Source organism: Uloborus diversus, chromosome 5 (assembly GCF_026930045.1).
Source record: "Uloborus diversus isolate 005 chromosome 5, Udiv.v.3.1, whole genome shotgun sequence".
NCBI lineage: Eukaryota > Metazoa > Arthropoda > Arachnida > Araneae > Uloboridae > Uloborus > Uloborus diversus.
In genome coordinates, this window is record NC_072735.1 from 94840164 (window position 1) to 94863776 (window position 23613).

The 23613-nt window shown below is 35.1% G+C and overlaps 1 protein-coding gene across 1 annotated transcript in view; it reads left to right on the plus strand.

Moving 5' to 3' along the window:
• Positions 1–385: 385 nt before the first annotated feature.
• LOC129222158 (dnaJ homolog subfamily C member 22-like) overlaps positions 386–23613 on the plus strand; it is a 38040-nt gene continuing 14812 nt past the window's right edge. The window contains exon 1 of the mRNA XM_054856615.1: positions 386–880. Within this exon, the coding sequence (XP_054712590.1) occupies positions 490–880 (391 nt within the window). The 5' untranslated portion in view covers positions 386–489. The remainder of the gene's footprint in view (positions 881–23613) is intronic.

Below are 23613 nucleotides of genomic sequence, written 5' to 3' on the forward strand. Positions count from 1 at the left end.
GTGAAGTAAACTGCAACAAGTAACTGCATTTAAACTGTGTAATTGTTTGTTTGTTTGGGGCTTTTACCTCTTATGTGACATTAAAAATATTTTTTAATTAATTAAAACGAATTGGATGAATAAAACACAATTTAGGAATGGTTTTTTAAGTTCAATTATAAACTAATATATTTAAATTATTTAAAAAAAAAATTGTTTTTGTTAAATGTTTTGTTTTTCTTAACTGTACACCATTAATGAAGTAACTTAACTTGATCCGTAACGATTGTATCAAAAGAACTGCTTCATTTTGCTTACCGCCAAATATGGCGATAAGCAAAAGAATCTAGCAACCTTTTTTAAATATGGCGACTGGATTTAGCTGTATTTAACGGACGGTGTCATCCAGCGGCGAGAGCTGAATTTTATCGGTGACGACGATTAAAAGGATGGCGGGTGTTTAAAATGACGAAAACTTACTAGTTAGACGAAGTCTTGTTCTGTTTTAGTATGGCTAAGAAAAGTCTCTTCATTACATACTTTCTGTGGCTTGTTGGTGGACTATTCGGCCTGCATCATTTTTACTTAGGCCGAGATTTCCATGCATTTGTTTGGTGGATGACTGTTGGAGGGTATTTCGGAGCTGGATGGGTACGAGACCTCTGGAGGATACCTGAATATGTCCAAGATGCTAATGACGATCCTGCTTACATGGAAAAGTTAGCCGAGACGATGAGAAAATTACCTAAGCCACCAACTAATTCTGTTCGTTATTTCGGACAATTGATGGTTGCTGATGCTTTGGGATATCTATTTCTAGGTGCCCTGCCTCGAGACTTTATTGAACCGGTATATTTGAAGACCCTCAATGCATGCTTAGTTCCTTTAGCCGTAGCCTTAGGTATGATATTTTCCTTATACATATTTAATATGTAGTTTCAAATGAAGTAATTTTAATGATATTTGAAATGACATCTTTATCGAAAGACAACCATGTTGAATTTTAATTTTCGGGAAAGTTAGATGATTTATGGGTCCTATGCAGCATTCTTCATTCACATTGAAACATTCTGTGAAACATTTTAAATTTCCAACGATCAAGAATTAACTCTTAAATGGGGTAATTTCTGATCACTTCTGGATATAGTTTTTTGATTATGACAAAACACTTGCATTGCCATACCTAAAATATGCATAACAGCTGATTCTAGTATTGAAATCATTGAAGAATAAAATAGTATTGTTGTTATTTTATCAATAATTTAAACGATACTGATGCATAACAAATATGTAGAGTCATTCACATGTTCAATCATGAACATTTTTTTAATTCCTTAAAAAATATTTTAGCTATGTCTTTTAAAAATTATTTTGGTGCATAAATGTGCTTGTGATCAACTGAGACTGTAAAATAATTTTAAATTGGAATTGTTGCAACTTTTGCAGAAAATTTCAAGTTAACTTGAGCAAATATTTCCATTTCTTTTGCCGCTACAGACCGTAACATATAATGTGTCAGTGACGTGCGATTCGCCCAAGCAAACCAAGCCGATCTTGGCAGTCCAAAACTAATTTTCATTTCTGATTTGTATGCTCATAATTGACAGGAAGTATGAATTATAGGTTTTTTCTTTTCTTGACTTTCACTTTAAATACGTAAAACAAATTTACTAGTCGCTCAAAGGACGACTTGGCCCGGAAAATGTATCCCCAGGCAAAGTAAAGAAAAAACCATGCTTCACGAAGGAGTATTGCCATGATAACACTGTCACCCTGAATCTTATACATTAATAATAGACCGCTGTTGGCGCTTCTTCAGTTTCGAAACCAAGCAAACAGTTCCATGCATGGAGAGATAGATTACAAGAAGTAAGCAGGGTTGCCAAATTGACTTTTTTAAGCTAAAATCGAGAAATTTGGCTTTTTTTTGAAATCTGCTTTTTTGAAAAAAATCATCTAGCTTCTTGACTCTTTTTGATTTTGAAAAATTTTAAACAATCTTTTGATAAAAGATGAAGTCTTTTAGACTTGAATTTGTTTTGTTCCTCATATCTTTATTTAAAAAAGAAAACAAATATTTAGTCTTTATTAACTGTGCTTCAGCTTTGTGATGATGTATGTTTTTTTCTTCACAATGACTTTCGGTCGCTGGAGTATTTATTGTTCCAGATGGGTCGATAGTTGTTAGCTATCGCAGGATACTGATCTTTGATCTTAATATAGAGATACTTTAGAAAAGGTTTCCGATCTCACTAAAAGCAATGGCGCACCTTCCAAAGGAGAATAAAAGTCTTTAAAGCAGCACTCCGCTAAAAATTCCAATGTTGAAGTCAACGCCACACAGCTTCCCCCCTCCCATTGTTAGTCATGCTTAAGCTATTATTATTAGAAATAGATCCCTTGACTATACTTTTTTCAAAACTACTCACTTAAAACATTTTTCGATTCTCTAATGGAATGTTTTGCTGCTAGGAAGAATGCAATTCATTTAAATGAACTGTTAAATTAAACACGGTATTTGCTTCCAAAAACTAAACTTGGAGGTATTTTAGTATTATTTTCTAACACTGCATAATTTCGACCCCAGTTTCAGTCTCTATTTGTTTTCTTAACATGTTGCTAAGACATGCATTTCTTAACGTAATTTTGTAATTAATCAGTATTATGTATTACATATTTGTTTTTGCTGCATAAAATTTTTTCTATTCAACGTGCCAATTACTAGAATTAACCCGTTTTACTCAGAAAACACAAATAATACAACAAACAAATATTATAAAGCATAAGTAATAATATCAAGCTGTTGAACATTACAGCTGTTTGGGCATTCGCTTGTGGCATGACACGTGCCTGCAATATATACCTACTCCTATAACTTTTGAAATTTTAAACAAAACTAAACTTTTTTCATTGCTATGGTGAGATAATATCATGTAGGAGGATAAATTTATAAAAAGTTTAATTTTTATATTTTTACAATTTATAAGTAGGAGACTAAAAATGTCTATGAAGTGTAGCTAAATACTTTGAACATAAAAGCTAAATACTTTGAAATACTGACCAAGCTGAAAGGCTTTAAGATCAAAACTATTGCCAGTTTTTAGGTTTGGATTACTATCCCTGTGCATGTTTAGCTGCTCCTTGGAGATGAACAGAACTACAAAAGTATTTTTCAGCTGTCAATGCATTAAATAATTGGATTCAGTTAATCTAAAGTTAATTAATACTGATCGTGACATTAACATTGCACGCAAAAAAACATAAATACTGTTAGACTGCCAATGGGATGGAAAAGCGAACATCCAATTTGCAGGAAAAATTGAGGCATCCATCGGTTTGCATGTGCACCAGTTTACTCTTGCAGCTGTGTGTTAGCCTCTAAATTAAGGTTAGTCACATTGAAAAGAACAAAACACGCATATCAAAGTTTTCCATTAGTAAAATCATCTTAACTAGTTACTTGTTGATTCCATAGCGAACATTATCAGACAATAAATCTTTCTTCTTTTTTAAAAATACTTGATGTTTCAGTATGAAATGTTAAAGTTATAATGCACACTAAATGCATTGTTCTTCATTTCACAATGAATTTTTGATTTAAAAAATTGAAAAAAAAAAAGACTTCATGAATTTGTATGCCTTTTTTGGTTGAGTTATCATGATTGTGGCTATTTTTTAGTACTGCTGCAGATGATATACTGTCCTGAATACAGATTTAGTTAATGTTTCTTGTATCAATTATAACTAAACCTTTGATAGTTGTGGTCAAAAACAATTGTTTTCTGGACACATATATTTGTATCCCAGGCTATGATCCATCAGAGGGGCAACTGCTCTCCCTCCCCCTTCCCCTGCTCTGTTTTCATCATTGGAGATTGCCTAAACGCTTTTAAGATTTTCATTTCAGAAGCTTCCCGAGCAGATTACCCGTACCTGAATGCCACCAAAGTCAGCTTAAAACTGCAAAGTTTAAAACTCTGGTTTCAAAAAGTTTTTCAAAGAGAACTCACAAACACACTTCCTCCTTCTCCTTACTTCAAGATGATGGCCGAAATTTGCATACTGAAGACTCCAGTTTTGCATATTTTTTTCTTAGAAGAGAACCCCTTTTGCCTTACATCAGTAAAGCTGTGTAAAATTTCATCTATAAGACCTCAATTTAGAAAAAACTCTGGGGAGTAGTTTTCCGAATCTCCCTCTGAAAGTCCGAAGTCACCAAAGGAAGCCTAAAACCGACTTTTTAGTACTTATCAGTTGAAAAAAAAGTTTATCATGTGTAACATCTGAATCCCATCCCCAGGAAAGAACTCGGGAACTCTTTGCCGTACCCTTACTAAAGATGGCCTAATTATATGCATTAAAAACACCAGTTTCAGGATTTTTTTAGGGGTGGAATACCTGGCCTCGCCTTTCTTCCCCTAAGACAGCCTAGCCGTTTCTTTTAAGACTTCAGCTTCAGAAAGTTTCTGGAGAGAGCCTTCGAAGCCTCTTCCCTTAAGTTGTTCAAACATTACCTGAAGTTAAGCGTTCAATTTTTAACAACTGAACACTTTATTTTAGGCTACCTTCAAGTTTAGCTTTTATTTTTGTCCCTGTGCCAAGCCCCAGTCACCTCCACTGCACCATTGACATAAAGAATATTTGGAGGACTTATTATGAAAATCATAAAGGAGTTTAGAAGTATATGGGGAGTATACTTGTTGAATATTTAGATCTAAAGGTCCTGTGGTCAGTTGCTAACAGTTACCATAGAAGCAAAGAAGAGCACCTTTCATTTCTAGCAAAAGTAGTAGAGGAGCCTATTTTCCTCATATATATATATATATATATATATATATATATATATATATATATATATATATATATATATATATATATATATATATATATATATATTAAAAGAATTGGATTTCGGCTAAAACATTAAAATTACAAAGTTGAAGAATGCAGGAATTCAGCTCCTGTGAGCTTCCATAGAAACCAAGGACGGATCCAGAAATTTTTCAAGGAGGGAGCGATTGTTTTTTGAACTTACCTATTACTACGCATCTGATTTACACATGCTTGGGAAGGGGGGGGGGGGGGGGGTTCGGGTTGAGGGGCTGCCGCATCATTTTTGTTTAAATTTTAAAATAGCTAAACTATAGAGGTCTATCCAAGGAGGTCCCCGAACCTATTGCTTTTCCCGTTGAAAGAAGCATTCTTAAATTGCGCTTTAGAACTTCAATTTCGTAATAATTCTGGCGGAACGTTTCGAAACTCCTACCCTCTAACACCATTGAATGACGTCTAAAACTGCTTTTTGGAACTTCTTCAGTTTCGAAAAATTACCGGTGGAAAGTCACTGATCTCATTACTTCCCCTAACTCTATCTGAGATGTCTGCACTTGCATTTTTAAGACCTTAATTTTGAAAAATATCGGCCGCTTAACATCATCCAAGATCGTCTGATATTGCCTTTCTGTTCCTTTAGTTCTGAAAATCTCTGGGAAGGAGATTGGAACCCCAGTCCTTTCTTTAACGTCATCAAAGATGGCTTATACTTGCTTTTTAAGACTCTAATTCGGAAAACTTACCGATGTAGGGTCTGTCAAGGGAGGTGCGATCGCCTCTCCCCTTGATACAAACTAAGCCCTGGTGCAGAGTTTCTAGAGGCTTCTCTCCCTTTCAGAACTGTGCCTAGGTAGTAGAGGTGGTGCAGCCATCTATCAAGGCCAAGTTGAACTGTGCATCGTATTGGGGCCTTACTTTCTCTGGAGCCGATTGCTCCCTTCTGCCTTATTTCCTACTCCTAAGGTAAAATTAAGTGAATTTTCATTCGTTTCATGTTTGGATTATAAGTGTAAGTGAATCATTTCATTCAGCTTCACCCCCCACCCTATCTCCCAACATCTTTTCTAAAGCAGCACTTTCCCCTTCATTCCAGCAATCTGAGAAGGAGCGACAAAACGGCCCTGTAATTAGCGACATGTCTGCCATTTTGGGGGCTAAACGCCTTTTTCTTTATATGTTTGCTGCGTTGATGCAGTGTACTTCGATTTCTGTGTGTAGTTTCTTATTAACTCTATGTTAATTCACAGTGAAGAAGCACCACAAGCAAGAAACAAAACTTTATCACAGCAAACGTGTGAAGAAAACGGTGTTTAGCCCCAAGATGGCGGTCGTGTCGCAACTTAAGCTGCGATCTAGGGCTTTATGTTAACCTTTAAGGTACCTCCGTTTGCACTTATTTTTCAGAGCGAAATTCCCAAACTTCTCAATACCCAAGGTCGTTACAGATTTTTTTTTCACATCAAATAATTCTGTAACCTCAAAATTTCGAGCAAAAACACTAAGTATATATTCCTTTTAGCTACAGTAAAAATGTCATATTTAAGAGTAAAGAAATGCCAACATTGATGAAATTTGACGTTCAAACCTCAAAAGGTCATTCTACTTCTCTTGAAGTGGAGGAAAAATGCCTCCTTCGGTGCTTGCAATCACTGTTATAACCAGGGGTTCCAGACGAGTGAACATATTCTCTCTAAGGTGAAAGCATGGTGCCAAGGGTGCCATGCTGGCCAAGAAATAGACAGGGGAGCCAAACAAGTAAGCAATCGCAGAACGACTCGCTGCGCATGCGCTTTAACATAGACATACATTCAACCACTTCAATATAGCGGACAAGTAATAGGTTGCATCTATGTGACTTTCACATTGAATGAAATACACTATTGGATTAAAACTCAACTTTTCTAGGATTAAAATCTAAAATAACAAGTAAGTACAGCTTTTGATCACTTTGTAGCTTTTAGAGCTTTCAAACATAGTTAAAAGTGCTTAAAAGTATATTTACTGCTTTTCAGTTACCGTTACTTTCATTTAGTTTCAGTTAATCGTTACTGTCATGAAATTTCCATCATTCAAAACGCTACTAAAAATATCTGTCATTATTTTCTTGAGTACTCCATAAGCAACATTTAAACATTTAATCAACAAAATAATAACCGTCATTAAGATTATCAGTAATCAACAAGGGAAAACCTGAATAAAAATTATTCTTGTGCATCGTCTAAGAGCGAGCAAAATAAATAAATAAATAAATAAAAAAAAATCTCTCCGTCTAGCTTTTTTTTTTTTTGCTTTTTCCATCAAGGGTTCGAATCATTTCCTATTAGCGGTTAATGTCTCGATAGCGTTAGAAATTTCTTTTGGTTTTTTAAACTGACGAAAAACTTTATGTGCATTTTATTTTGTTACTCTTGATTAACGTTTATGAAACGATTTTGTTTTTCCGAAACTGTAATATCCCAGAATATTTTTGGCTCTTCATGTAACTAATTCATAAGTATCTCTCTACTTCATTTTCGGTACGGGTCATTGTAGTGAATGTATAATTTCTCACATTTAAATAATTACTCGTCTTTAAACTATAATATATTTGTGACAGCTCTTTGATACCAAGTAAAGGGGTGGATATTTATTGTTTTATTTATTTTTAATACTACTTTGTAAAAAAAGAGAAAAAAAAAACTCATCAGTACGCAGAATTTTTTCACAAGTTTTTAACGGCCACAGAGTTTTGTTGTTATTATTATTTATTTTATGATTTTTTAAAGAAAAGGATAAAGATTTCACTGGTCCGCAAAGTTTTTCATTTGCTTTTAACGGCCCGTGTGTCAAAAGAGGTTGAGAAACATTGAGTTAGAGCACGATCAGATGAATTAAAGCAATGAGAACTTCTTAACTATGTTGAAAACTCTGAAATATGTTCAAATGCTGTAATTACAAGTTTTAATCATTTCCAGTACTGAACTCAATGTGAAAAATGTCCAAAACGTAGAATATCATGAATCAAAACAAAACTATTAAAAATAAATAAATAAATAAATAAATACGCATCTGTATTCAAAAACGCACACAATACAGGGTAGGGGGGAGGAGGATCTACAGTAAGGGTACCATTTCTCTCTCCGAAGGTTCCTTCTTTTCTCTCACCCTGGCTGCCTATTTTTTAAAAGGTGCCATTTCGGCTCCGTATTGGGTGCCGCTGGTTAACAAGCGTTTCGCCCTTGAAAGGTGTCGAATGCAACCTGTAGTTTTAACAGTGATGGGGCGTAAATTCAGTACAATAAGCTGACTTTTTAGATTTTTCACACTTGGATTACAAGTGTAATCTGGGTCAAAGATCAGTGCAATCAATGATACTAATTCAACTGACCTTTTGAGGTACATCAAGTGTCATCATAAGTTGACGCTGACATTTCCTAAAGCAAAAGCGTAACCTTTTAATGTAAGTACCTTTTTAATGTAACTAAAATTAATGAACATTTTTGGTGTTTTTGCTTGAAATTTTGATTCCATGTACTTTTTGCAGAAGATATTATTTGTTTTTAACCAGAATGCATATTTGTAATGTCCATGGAGACTGGTCACTTTTGGCAGTAATTATATTTCACTACGGAAAAGAAGTGCAAAGCGTGTCTCCCTAGTGCAGCTTGACGCATGTCCGTCTCGCCTCTTCTTTCCAGATTGTGTGTGTGGGGGGGGGGGGTGAAGGGGAATTAGTGGTATATTTTAGCATATATGTATGGAAATAGGGAGGATCCAGTTGCAATGAAACGTGATCTGCCTACACTTATAATTCAAACATGAAACGAATGAAAATTCTTACATAAATTATCAGCTTAATGTTAAAAATCAGCTGAATTTGCTTCCCATTGCAAGCACTAAAGATGCATTTTTGTCCTCTCCAAGAATAATTAACTGGTTTTTGAGGTTTAAACATCGGATTTCATCACAGTTGACATTTTCTAATGCAAAAATATAACTTTTTTACTGCAACTAAAATTAGTAATCGTTTGAGGATTTTTCGTTCAAAATTTTGAAGCCATGCTCCTCACAGATGATAATAAAGAAAGAAAAAAAAATCTAATGTTCATTTGAAGTGTGCACTTTTGGCAGACATTACATTACACTCAAAAAAAAAAAAAAAAGTGCAGAATGAGGCACCCTATTTTGCTTTAAAATAAAAGAAAATCTTATTTCATCCTCATATATAGAATAGCGAATTCTCTGATCGAGTAACGCTGACGTCACCAACAAAAAAATTCGCGCCATAGCATGATAATTTGATTATATTTTTTGGTAATGTTTGACATGCAGGGAAATGCTTTATTCTGACAAGGCTGAACTGGATAATGTAACTTAACTGTTTTACTGGTTAGATTCATTTTAGGAAAATAAAGAAACGAAAAAAAAAAAAAAAACAAATTTTGGCCAAAAATAGGGTCGATGCACCACAACTTTATAATTAGCTGATTTTTCAGGATTAGTTCCTGAACATGTGTAGAACGAATCCTGAAAAGTCCCCTAAGTTCCCACGTGAGCTACTATCCAAAATGGCGGATCAAAGATGGCCGCATAGTACTTTTTGTTTTCTTTCTAACTCGGTCAAAAATAAAAAATTTTCAGTTCTGAAAAAAAAAAAAAAAAAAAAAAAGAAAAAAAAACCCTTTAGGCTCTAGAAGTAATATTGTTTCGATACATAACTTAAAATAACCAATAAAAAAATTTTAACATTTGTTTTGACACCAAAAACTGAAATTTCTGTGTGACATGCAGCAAAACACATAAACTACTAAAATAAATAACTTTTTTTTAAACATTTTTGTGGTATTTTATTTTCTCTCAGAAATCGTATGGAAGTCAATAGTTGTTATTTTTCAGTTTAAAAAATGTTTTGTGTGTTTGAATTGGTGCTTGTGTTTTACCGACATTTCCCCATAAAAAGCTATAAACGCATATGATCTGCAAATTTTGTTTTTTGTTCTGAAATGCAAAATTTTGGGTATGAAAATTCAATGCTGATCTGTTTAGCTCCTTGAAACAATCCAAAATTCTAAAATGGCTCCGAATTGCTTTTGTAATATTAGGTGAATTAAAGAAAAAAAGAAAAAAAAAAAAAAAAAAAAAAAACCACTCACACTAACGATAGAAATTGGTCAAAAGTCGTTCAAAACTTTTTTTTTAAATAAAAAGATCATTGTTATCTTAAAATGGTATTTTTTGTGCATTTTAGGTAGCAAATAGTTACTCATGAATGACTTTTTTAAAAACTATATGTCCATATAATTATGTGACAATGGAAAAAATGTCGGCGAAAGATCACTGCCTTCAACTTTAGGAAGTTCTTTTGAGGGAGTTAAACTTCAGAAGAAAAAAAGGGTTTTTATTAAGAAATGAGCGTTCTCTTCAGTCTTCCACAGTTTTTGATCAGGATGCTGCTGTTTTCAAATCAAATGATAATTTATGAAATACCTCAAATATGAATTAGCCCAGCAACTACCCTTGCTTTTTGGTTGGGTTTTTCTGAGAAAGGATAAAAACTCAAGCGTGGCAGCTATCATTGAATCAGTAGAGCCTTTTGTTAAGCCACCCACCACCAATCTCTTTGTCCATTAAAGATGAGGGATTCTTATGCACGCATTGGCATGAGACGAGTCAGACATATAATAAAAAAAAAACATATTCCTCAAATAATTCAGGTGTCTTTAGGAAAACTTCTTTTTATGTGAAGCAGTGTTTTATAATGGATACGCGGATGCATTACCAACTAACATTGGGAAGAAACAAGGAAGGGTGATGTCGAAAATGTCTGAGACTACTGCTGTTTGAAGAGAAGTAGTGGGAATGACTATATGGACTAACTTTTTGCGGAATTCTGAGAACAAATCAAGATTAAATCAAATTATGATGGAGTACTTCCGATTAGGAGGAATGACTGTTGTACAAGTGGATAGAGAAGCCAATTTATTAATTTGCTCAATAGCAATAAAAACATGTCAGATCAGCTCCAGACCAGTCACAGTAATGGTAACGATACAGCTCTGTTCTCGATTCAAAGTGAAAGAGGTATGTCTGTAACATAACTATTTTTTACCCCCAAACCAACTTAATACAAAGGAAAATGGTACAATATATTGAAAGTGCAAGAAGCCTTGAGTCCTTTGACGGATCCTTTTCTTTTGCTCCACGCAGCCACAAGATGTGACTCCGACTCCACGTCAGCTATATTTAGAAAGGGTAAATCTTGAGCTTTCAGTTTGCTAAAGGAAATTCTCAAATTGCTTCCTCTGATCCCACAGCTCAGTAGTTTTAACTTGATCTATTCAAAAAAGGTCACCCAGATTGCAGAAGTGTTGCTGAAACATCTTTTCGGTGGGAGTAACTTGATTCTCTAGACATCTTACGATATAACCGCTGTAATAATGAAGTAACCAAAACCCTTCTTCAAAATTTAAAACCTGGCAACTCTTCCACCCACAACTGCAGCAGTAGATTCATAGCATCCATTTTGTGTTTATTCAAAAGTACAACAGTGGCTTTAAAAAAAACATGAATCTAATTAAATGGAGGTGTGTTATGAAAGAAGGTGGACTGTTCACAACGCTTTTGTACCTTCCCGAAGCTTCTTCCGAAGGAATTCCACATTTAATGTTTTGTGACAAATTAACAGTAATTCAGTGAGACTGATCTAGATGCCAATGAAAACGCAGACCTTTAAGATGAGGGTGATATTGAATATTGATGTTTTTTTCCTAGATTTTTACTGACATTACTATTTTTTCTTTATATATTTTACATGCTTTTCAAAAAGAATTACATGTCAGTTTTTAAAGTTCTAAGTAAATGATATTCTGCATTTTTTTTTTTTTGAAAATTCATTATAAGGTCCTTTTTTTTTTCTCTTATATTCTCATTCCAAAGTTAGAAATAGCAAGATTTCTTTTAGAAATGGAATAAAAGCTACTTTATTATTCAATAAATGGAGTACATCAATCATTTTTCAAATCATATTTTCAAAAGAATACCATAAAAAATCCTTTATTCTAGTAACATATTACGTAGAAAATTGAAATTTTAGCTTTTGATGTCAAAACAACTGTTTGAACTTTTTCATTGATTATTTTAGGGTAGACATCGAAACAGTATTACTCTTATAGCATACAGTTTTTTTTAGAACTGAAAAATCTTCATTTTTGACCGAGTTATAAGGAAAACAAAAAGTACTAGGCGGCCATCTTTTTGATCCGCCACTTTGGATGGAAGCTCACATGGGATCTTAGGGGATTTTTTAGGATTTACTCTACATGTTATGAGGAACTTATTCTGAGACATTTCTCAATTATAAATTTTTTGTGCAAAAAATCCTAAATTTACTGGGCTAAAAGTGATCCGCAATGAATGCTATCTACTGGAGTTTAGGGTTCATCCACTGGAGTTGGGGTTAAAATTTCAACTATCAAAATATCAACAAACAGACAATTGCTTCGTTCAAATGTAGAAGCAATTTTCACCCGTCCTACCATGACGGGAGACTTTCTAGTTATTAATATGTACTATCTTTAACCCTTTCAAAGGCAGTGGTTGCACTGTGAAACCACTAATTTATGAATTTTTTTCTCTCTTTTTTCCGAATTTTTTGAATCCAAATCGCTTGAGTCCTCTTCTTTTAAGTTCAGTGAACAACATTAGATGGCAGAATAACAAAAAATTTTTTTTTCGTAGGCTCAATTTCTTGTTCAAATCATCAAATTTTCAATTTTTCGTTTACCCCAAAAATTGGAATTTTTTTCAGATTTTAAAATTTTTAATTAGCGCTGAAAGAGTGAATCATTTTTCTTCTTTTTTCCTTAGGTAGTCAATCATATTGTTCGAAAAGATTCAAATTCATTTTTACATGCATAAACATGCTTTTGTCCTTCCCCAGGTGGGGTGTGTGAATAAATGGGGACACCACCCCCAGTGAAAAAAATTCTGAAATTTTTTTTTAAACTGAAAAATCTATGTCTAGATGATCAAATAACCCATTTGTGGTGTTTTTTCTTAAGATTTCTCAAAAATTAATGACGCGCCTCTGAAAGGGTTAAACATTGACCTGTATATATAAAATTTGAAGTGCTTTTTCATATGGAGAATATTAAATATTAATTTAAAAATTAGCTTGTAAAATAAATTATTTTATTAAAAAAAATAAAGAAAGCAAATTTAAAAAAAAATATTGAATACGAATTATTATAAATTAACTGGTTGCCTTGAAACCAATAACTTGACCTTTTTAAAGTGATGTCTTTCAGTTTCATGATTAGATGTTCAGAAATAACACGATTTTTGTGAGCTTAAATGCCAGATGAAATCTTTACTTACCGCACCTGTCAGTTGTATCAACCTACAAGCGATGCTTTAATTATTCAAGTTTGCGCTAGACTCTTAAGGTAAACGTATTGGACATTCGATAACACGTAGTCTAATTCTTAGGGTGTTTTTATGATCGCGATTTTTCTAAAAGTGGATCTTATTTTTTACTGTATTATAAAAATCTAATGATGGAGATGTCGCCGCTGTCTATAAAATTGTTGAAAGTTTATGACATGGAGAAGTCGTGTTGAATTTCATAATTGAATTTGAAAAATTTCAGAAAATGCTGAAATAGATCACATGCTATTGTTTGCAGTAGATTAAAACTAGCAGACCCATGCAGAATTCGCTCTTGAAATCGGTAATTAAAAAATCCCATTCTTTTTAAAGGTAATATTCCGAAAAGCAGTTGCTAGGCAAATGATTTGTTCATTTTTCGCCGATGGCAGTAAAAAATAGAACAAAATGCCTTACTTTTGTAGTGTTTTAAAGTATTAAAAAAACGCCCACAAAAAAAAAAAAAAAAAAAAAAAAGTCTTGAAGAAGTATTCATTATAATTGCGATTAACCAAGCTATAATAAACGTTTTTTTCCTGATTTTAATGCAACAATATAATTATAGTTCAGATTACGGCAGTGAGTTTAAGAGTATGTATCATTTGATTTAGATTATGTGTAAACTTTGATCATACAGTCGAACTCTAGAAAGGACTACCATATTTGCTCGTTGTAACCGAGTGCTCGTACCAAACGGGTTCGTTAAAAAAAATCATTAAAATTCTTGCATAATTGTTTGCTTGTTTTCAACTTCTACTAACCAAATGATTTGGTTAATTCCTTTGAATTGTGTTAATGTCTCTTTCTTGCATTATTGATGTCTTTCGAGGAATATTCATTTGCCAGAGCATCGTTATTTTCACCCACCCCTGGCTTTGAAAAACGGTTGACTTTTTTCTGCATATCAAAAAACATTGAACATGTTGATGGTAGTTCAGCTACAAATTCTTCAATTTCTGTTATTGTGGTCGCTTTCATTGATTTTTTTTTTCATTTGAATTTGCTTGAATTTGAGATACAATATAACCGAAAATAAGTATCTCAGAAGTGATAACATTGCCTTCTAGAAATATGTAATTTTTCAATGCCACTCCAACGACAAATTTGGAAAAAAAAAAGCCATCAGGCCTTATTTTAAGGATCTAACACTCATCAGTTTGCTGGAAGGCAGTAAAAATTTATGAGCTACAAAAATATTGCTGCTCGTTTTAAGCGGGGTTTGCTTGTTAAAAGTGAGATGCTAGATAGAACCGAGTTCTCGTTAAATCAGGACTCGTTATAAGCGAGTTCGACTGTAATATTTGTTTCTTTGGCTGAATTTTCCTTTGCAGATATTCAAGCGGCAAGCATATTCTCTTGTAAGCTATTCTGAAGAAAACTTACTATATGTAGAGTTCAACCGAATATTTTTGTAGCCAAATTATAATTTCATTTGTAATTTTTATCCCGGAATGGGAAACGTTTCTTTTATCTCTTTTCGCTTTTCCAGTATTCACAGCTGCCTTTTCGTGTGAGAAAAAAAAACATCTGTTTCTGTTCAGTTGCTCTTGAGAATAGAAATCGGATTGTAGAACGGCAGTAAACATGAACACATAAGTATCTCATTCACGATTGCTCAAACTGCCTTTTCATTTGAATCTCTTTTTTTTTGAACCGAATAATGCATCGAAATGCATTAATTTGTCTTGAACATTATTATTAGGGTTTTCAATCCCGAATCCATCGGTATGCCGCGCAATTTTTAGCGGGATTGAAAGCATAATCTCACAAGATTTTTAACTCCGCTAGATTAATTTTTATCCCCAACTTCTGTCGTAAATAAAACTAATATTCTCACAAATATCATCTGAAGTCGTAGTCATTTAGGAACAACATGGAAACAGAGCAGTGGGTTTTCAGATTGAATTGCAGTTCTAATTAGTTCTCAAACGTTCCGTATGAAGAAAGTGCGTAAAATTAGCTAATGTTTTTGCAAACCATCCTTGAAAAATGACTACACGCAAAATTTTATTCTAGAAAAAGAAAATGGGAACGAACTGTATTAAGGAATACAAGACACATAGAGTAGCTTAATTGCTAAGTTGGAAAGTTTCTGTAAAATTAAGGAATGCGTTTTAAAACATATAATTTACCAAACCGCTCTATATCAATCTCCGAAGACGAATGTACCAGCATTCTTTCGCTCTTGAACCTTTGATAATTGCCACCCCCCACTTCGCAGGAACCCCACTTTATAACTGCAAATCTTACCCTAATCGGCAAGGTGGATCAACTGACCGATAAGTCAGTAAAAGGGATCGACAAGTAATTTTAGTTGGGGTCTGGATACTTTAGAATTTTTTTATCGCGGTCTATAAAAGCCCCCTCGAATTTTGCATTAATCATTGAAAATTTAAATCAGTCACGTAATTACTCCCAAAGCAAGGGCGCCCATATGCAAAATTTTAAGATGGGCTCAGATATTTACCCCCTGGTTTAGCAGGATAGAAGAAACTGATTTCAGTACAGAATTACAGTTATTAAAGTTTGACATTTTTAATAAATTATTCATTAATGGCTGGAGAAGAAATGTTTTTACATTTTTGCAAAGAAAAAGTACTAAAAGCAAGGGTTCCAATTTCCAAAGGGGGGGGGGAGGGCTTGAGCCCCCACTTGCCCGCCTATAAGGAAGCCCTTGTCCCAACGTAATAGAAAAAGTGATAAGGGCGCGTAAAAATATTGTTGCCTTCATATTATTATTATTTTTTTTTTAATATTTCATTTGAGTAATTTATACTTTCTAGATGAATGAAAAAAAAAGTTATTTGAGAATTAAAAAAAATATCGTGCGGAAAATAAAATGTTCATTTTGTTGTTAAGAATTGTTAAGAATAGTAAAAAACTTAGCCATCCTTAACTGGGTCATTCTCACAGAAACGGTCATTTTCATATCCCTATAATAATTTACGAACGTTTTATGGCTGATACATATTTTTAGGGATTCAAATACTTTTCAGAATAGAATTTTACAAGACTATTAAAAGTAAAATTTCTCTATATATATTTTAATGTCTTTAATGCAAGTCTACAGTACCCGAATGTCATTTTCTCACTTGTCCCCACTGTCAGAAAGAAATTTGAAAAAAGTTATTTCGAAGCAAACAAACAATGAGTTTACATTTTCGTGTTATTTCAAAATGTTGAAGCTTTTAAATTAACAGAAATTATTTGCAACTAAATTTTTATTAAAACTTAGTTTACGTAATTATTTCAAATTTGTCCCTAGCGGTTGATGTTATTCCCTCACAACAATCAATTTCCTTCACAGAATCGCAGAGAAATAATAATAATAAAAAAAAATTCACCAAAAAGTTTAGTAATTTAGAGTTGGAAACACAGAAAAATATTGTGTCATATTTGCGTCTTTAATCTGTCGGAAATAATTACTCGGAATCTAAATGAAAGCATAAAATTAGAGAAGGGTTCTTGCATCAATCATTCTCTTGCATCTGTTTTTACAGAAAAATAAAATAAAATAATACATGAAAACTGCGTGATCATAAATTGCTTTCCAGTTTGAGAATATTTCTATGCAAATAAACTCAAATATCAGTTAAGCATTAAGAACTAGAATCTTATTTTTATGAAATCAATGTTCAAAAAATATTTTCGATTCACAGGACCAATATTTTTTTTATAAAGTCCTTGCATATATAAATATCTCTATTTCATCTGATTCCACCCACTTAAATTATTCTGAAGTTTATGAGCTCAAAATGAATATTTTTCTGAGAATGACCCAACTGGATTTCGTCGTGTAGGTAGCTGCCTACTTTTGCCTTATTAAAAATGCAGCACTGGAATTCAGATTATTCAGTAGACAATCAATCACTATAGTTCTCCCAATTGGAGCAGTAAATATTTATGATTCTTCGACTAAAGGTCACAGTTGAACCTTTTTGCTAAATTGCCCAGCACCATTACTTTCCCAAAGATTTGTGCTGTGTTGAAAAAAAAAAAAAAAAAATGCTACAAGGCTTTCAATACTGATATATAGGAGGAGTTAAAATTGATGGCACTCGATGGTATGTTGAAGTAGAACATTCAAAAGCGAGATGAATGATCATAAATTTAATTTTCAAGCATTTGTTTCAGAAAAATTGACATCGAATTTGCCATAAAATATTTAAAAAGTTGCTGATTTAATTTATATGCGAGAGTGGTACTCATTCGTAGCGTACGGGAATTAAGTCTTTCCTGAGAACAAACGCAGCCAGAATTTACCTTCTGGGGGGGGGGGGGATCATAACATTAGTCGCATGTGAATAGTACCTTAGGATTGGCAAGGCAATGATGATAAAACTTTACGCTCTAGGTTTAACTCCCACTTCAATTTTTCTTTAATGTATTACTAACACATCGCAAAAATTGAAGATGTCAACGGTTAGGCCCGATTCACTTTATCCAGCTTTTAGAGAGGGGGAAAAAGAAAAAAAAAAAAGACATTCAAATGCTCTATCCGAATTTTGGGCATGTCCAACATTACCCTCCATCAGTGGTGTAATTAAATAAATGATAAAGAAATTCTTAAAACATTTATACAAATTAGTTGATTACAAACTGTTCTTCATGCTTTGGAGTAAAACTTAATTAAACAAAATAATAATTTTTTGTGTAAATTTGGTTTTATTCATGTTTTTCCTTAGGTGTGCGTCAACCCTACTTTCTCTTAAGGAGAATCAAAATTGGTCGATATCGATCCACTTGTCGATATGATATTGTTACAAATTCTGTAAATAGTAATTGTTTTTGTGATTAATTTGTTGTAATCTGGCTAAATTTGGCGTTTATTCCATTATTTTTCATCTAAAATTATCTTAGTAACGTAATCTGTAAATAGTTTCTTGTAATTTTCATACAACCCCATAACATTCGACTGAAGTATACGGTTCCCCCATTTCTGAATGATAAGATTTGTGAAAGGAATAAAAAGAAAATATGAGAAAGTGGTAGAACGTTGTAGGATTTTCTGGAAATTTCTTGCTGGTATAAAACGCCGGGCGTCTTGTGAATGAGAGGAGAGTCAGTTATGCTTTTTAACTGTCTGAGATTCGTCTGAGCCGTTGCTCTGTTTATTGTGAGGCATTCACGCTGTGTTTTTGCGTATTTGGATGTAAATACGTGTGCCATCGTTGATTTTATGGTGTTAATTGATATTTGCTTAATTGCTGATGATTAATTTAGCAGTTGTAACAACATGTCCTGTACATAGCTGTAAATAAATCTCCTATGCTTTTCTCAAGAACTGTGTCGTCATTCTAAAAAAGTTGGAAGTTGCATCGAACACGTAACTATTGGCTCCCAACGTGGGGCTTCTTTAGGACTTTCTTGAAGTAATCAGTGTGACTTTGGACAGTTGATGGTGATTACTCGTGCAATGGATGATCAATTAAAACAACTTCTTGACTCAATCAACTCAGTGAAGAGTGATATGGCGGCTAATCAAGAACAATTAAAAAGTGATTTAACGGTGCTGAAAAATGACTTAACTTCTAACCAACAAGAAATTAAAAACGACCTTACTTCGGTAAAGACTGATGAAAAATAAATGTAATGACATACAACATCGAATTGATGCTATTGAAGAAAAATTTGAGGCAGTTGAAGGCCGATTCATCGCAGTGGAAAACAAAATCGAAGAAAAATTGAATACCACTGAAGGCCAATTCAATGCTGTAGAAAATAAATTGGAAGAAGATAGAAAATTTCATCTACTTAAAGAAAAGATCTTTAAAGATCTGGAAAGGAAATTGGTGACGTCTGGAAGCAGTGCTGGTGATTTTGTACCTTCAGCTACACGACCTTCAATCAAACGCGCCACATTTGACGGCAAATCCCCGTGGCAAGTGTACAAGACCCAGTTCCTAATAGTTTCCGAAGCAAATCGATGGAACTCTGTTACAAAGGCCTGCCATCTTGCAGCATCCCTGAGAGGTGACGTAGCGGACATTCTACAGACTCTTCCGGACAGCGAACGCCTCGATTTCGCCGCCCTCACATCTGCGTTGGAGCTTCGCTTCGGTGAGAAGTGCAAGAAAGATTTCAGTCGACTCCAGTTAAAATCCCGTTTTCAGAAAACAGGAGAATCCCCGCAAAAGCTAGCGGCGGACGTCGAGAGACTGTCTCATCTGGCGTTTTGCGACTGTTCTGCAGATGTTCGAGGCAATCTGAAATCCAGAGGGCCCTCCGGATGGCGGATGTAAACAACCTCAAACCTGCTTTTGTGTATGCGATGAAATACGAGGCCGCCCAAGAAGCAACCCGTGTGGATTGCCATCTAATCCGGCCTCTGGAAGCTGATGAGTCTGATTCTAGGTCGTCCCACCTTATTGAACTTGAGAGACAACTCGGTGACTTGGCGAGACATCTGAACAGCATAAATGCCCAAAAGAAACAAGAGCATAAGTGCTGGAAATACGGTAGTGAAAGGCACCTGCGAAGGAGTTGTCCGACTCGCCAAGCTACGAGGGAAGGAAATCAACACCACCAGAGCTCTGCAGATTTCTTCCACTAGTAGTGGCAGTAATGGACTTTTCATTTACGCACATGTAAATGGGAATCCCTGCAAACTGATTGTCGATACTGGAGCCAATGGGACAATCATTAGGACAGATGTGGATCGTGAATTTGGATTGAAACTAATGTGGACATTGCCACGCGTAAGTCTCCAGACTGACAGGTGACAAAATCGAGATTGAAGGTAAAGAGGACTTGGAAATAGTGTTTGGGAATGCCACCTACCATTATACGGCATTCGTTCCTGATATCACGAACTCCTTCATTCTCGGATTGAACTTTTTTAAAGAAATATGGCTTCACCCTTGAATTCAAGGCTAATGAGCTGCACTCGATAAGAGAAGACATAGCCATCTTCCACGCAGAAAATGATGTAAAATCCGCTCATCAAATAATAGCACAAGTTGACTTCATCGTACCCTCTAGAACAGAATCTTTAACGGCGGGCTCCATTGAAGAAAGTAATAGCTTTCGGTTTGGCCTCATTGAATACCCTAACCTAAGCAAAGGAGTGCTGGTAGCATCTACGCTTGTGGACATTTCTAAGGATGTAATTCCTGTGAGAGTCACCAACGTGAGCGCAAGGCAAAGGAATATCCGGAAAAGTGAAGTGTTGGCAACTTGTACTCCAGTAAACTGCATCATTAGAAGAATCAATTCCGCCGAGACTGTGTCTTCTTAGTCCTTGACGTCGAAGTTAATTGGGAGTGCTCCACTATCGAAAGATCAAAGAACTGCTGCGGAACAATTGGTGGACGACTTCAAACATCTGTTTTCATCTACATCGGAGGATGTTGGCCGTACGAATTTAACGCAGCTTAGGATCTACACTGTAGAACAGCACCCTATTGAGCAGTATCCAAGACGACTACCATTCGCCAAGAAAGAAGAGGTTGAGACCCTCCTGAAAGCGATGCAAGAAAATGACGTCATCGAACCCTTGTCCAGTCCTTTTGCCTCTTTCATCGTCTTGGTCCGAAAGAAAGATGGCTCCACCAGATTTTGTGTCGATTACCAACGGCTAAATGAAATCTCCAAGAAAGACAGTTCCCCTTTTCCACGCATAGACGACACCTTGGACACTCTTTCCGAACACAAGTGATTTTCGACCCTGGACTTGGAAGAGCGGCTACTGGCAGGTTGAGATACAACCTGATGACCGAGAGAAGACAGCGTTTACAACTGGAGAAGGCTTATGGCAGTTTAAAGTGATGCCCTTCGGCCTCTGCAATGCACCAGCTATGTTCGAACGTCTTATGATGACAGTGTTAAGAGGACTCTCCTACGAATCCTGTCTGGTCTATTTAGACGATATCATCGTCGTGGGACGCAGTTTCGAAGAACATCTGACTAATCTTAGGAAGGCGCTGCAAAAGCTTAAGAAAGCCAATCTGTAAACCCGTCCAAGTGTAATTTGTTCCGCCGAGAAGTGAACTACCTTGGTCACATCATCTCTTCTGAGGTGTACAAACCGATCCAGAAAAGGTATCTGCTGTCAAGAGTTGGAGTCGTCCCGAAAACGTCCATCAGCTGCGAAGTTTCCTGTGGCTCTGCACGTGCTACAGGTAGTTTGTGAAGGGTATTTCCAACATTGCACTATCTTTGCATAAGCTGATGGAGAGCAAGCAAAAGTTCGAATGGTCGAAAGAATGCGAAGACGCATTTCTACGACTGAAAGAGGCTTTAATATCAACGCCTATTCTCTCATATCCTCAGCCTGGAAAATTCGTCAGACATAACAGATCATGTCTCGTTAACTTGTCTTTTGAACTTCAAAAATCCGGAAGGCCTGATAGCCAGATGGATACAGCGGCTTCAGGAATATGCCATGGAGATCAAGCATCAAAAAGGGTTGTCTGACGTTAATGCAGACGCTTTATCAAGAAGATCCCGTCCTGAGAACTGCCACTATAGTTCCCAAATCGAGAAACAGTATGGAACGACTAGCCGTACTGACTATCGATGACAGTGACTTCAACATCATCAGAACCTGATCCATGGAGTGACTACCAAGCTCGAAAAGATCAACATGAAGACCTGGTCATAAAACCAATTTTGGAGTTCATGGAAAGTGACAGTCGGCGACTTAGCTGGCAGGACGTTTCCATCTTCAGTCCTGCAACAAAAAGATACTGGGCTTTATGGATCTCACTCCATTTACGGAACGGCGTACTCTACCGAAAATGGGAATCTGACGATGGCAAAACATTTAGGTGGAAGTTACTACTTTCCCGATCAAGGATTTCAGATGTTTCTGAAAGAAATACATAGTAGTGCTACTGGAGGACATTTTAGTGTCTTGAAAACCCTCAATAAAGTTCGAGAGCGCTTCTTCTGGAGCAAGGCGAAGGATGACGTGGAGAAGTGGTGCCATTCTTGTGACGCCTGTGCTGCCCGTAAAGGACCGAAGAAAAGAAGCCCAGGGAAGCTACATCTGTACAACGTTCGATCTCCTTTCGAACGAAACGGGATGGACATCCTGGGCCCTCTACCAAGAAGTGCTGATCGGAACAAATATATCCTTGTTTTCATTGACTATTTCACCAAATGGCCCGAAGCATATCTCATTCCAGATCAAGAAGCTACCACCGTAGCAGAGACTCTAGTCCAGCATTGGATCTCGAGATATGGAACACCTTTCCAGATTCATTCTAATCAAGGGAGGAATTTCATCTCTGCTGTGTTTAATCGCCTATGTCAAATTCTCAGAATTAAGAAAACTAGGACAACATCACTACACCCACAACCGGACGACATGGTGGAGAGATTTAACCGCGCAATCCTGAATAATCTCTCGTTTACAATCTCCAGAAATCAATAGGATTAGGACAAGAAGCTACCTTTGTTCCTGCTGGCCTACCCGAGGCCTTCGAGATAGGAAGGCCATCCAACTAGCAAAATAACGTCACCGCCGTTTGCCGATCCACAATGATATTTGGCAGTGAGCACTTCGATTAATATTTTGGTTAAATAAACCTATTTGGTTTATTTATTATTGACTTCTGTTATTTTAGTAGCATTACAAGTTCTACTTTTTCATTTGAAAACATAAAAAGGAACCCATAACCATACATTAAAAAATACACTGAGCTTAATTCATAGTATTTGACATAAAAACATTTATAAGTCTTACAAAGTATTCAAATAACTAAACACGATTTTATTTTACAATCATGTTAAAACAAAGTGATAAATAAACACAGTTTTATTTTTCATTAGAAATTGTTTTTTAACTAATCGCATTTTAACTACTCGTACATTGTATTGAAACATTAAGTCTTAAGAAGTATTCAAATAAATAAATGAACTTTCATTTTACAATTACATCAAAACAAAAAATAATATTACTATTGTATTTGAATAAGAATTAAATGAAATTTTAAAAAATAAATAAACATTTTTACTTAAGAAAACGGGAAACATGACTGCAATATGTTTCAAAGACATAACATCAAATTAAAGTACATAATACCAGATTATTAATGTTAACTTAACTGAGCAAATTTATGCTTTTAAAAAAACGTGAATGCTTGGTTGCCATCCCCCAAAGTAGACGGTACCCTACCCCCTTCAATTATGAAAACTTCAAAAAAAAAAAAAAAAAAAAAAAAAAAAAAACATCTCCATCTCCCTTAAAATTTCAAGGGCACAGTTATTTATAACTATAGCCGTTGAAAAGCTATCATTACTATGAGACTATGATTCCGCCCCCCCCCCCTTCGGTGGGCACTCTCGAAAAATTACACAGGAATTCAACTTGAAAAACGTTAATTAAAGAATGAATAATACAACATCATGAATACTGTATGTTGTACATCAAAAAAATGTATTCAATATCTAAAC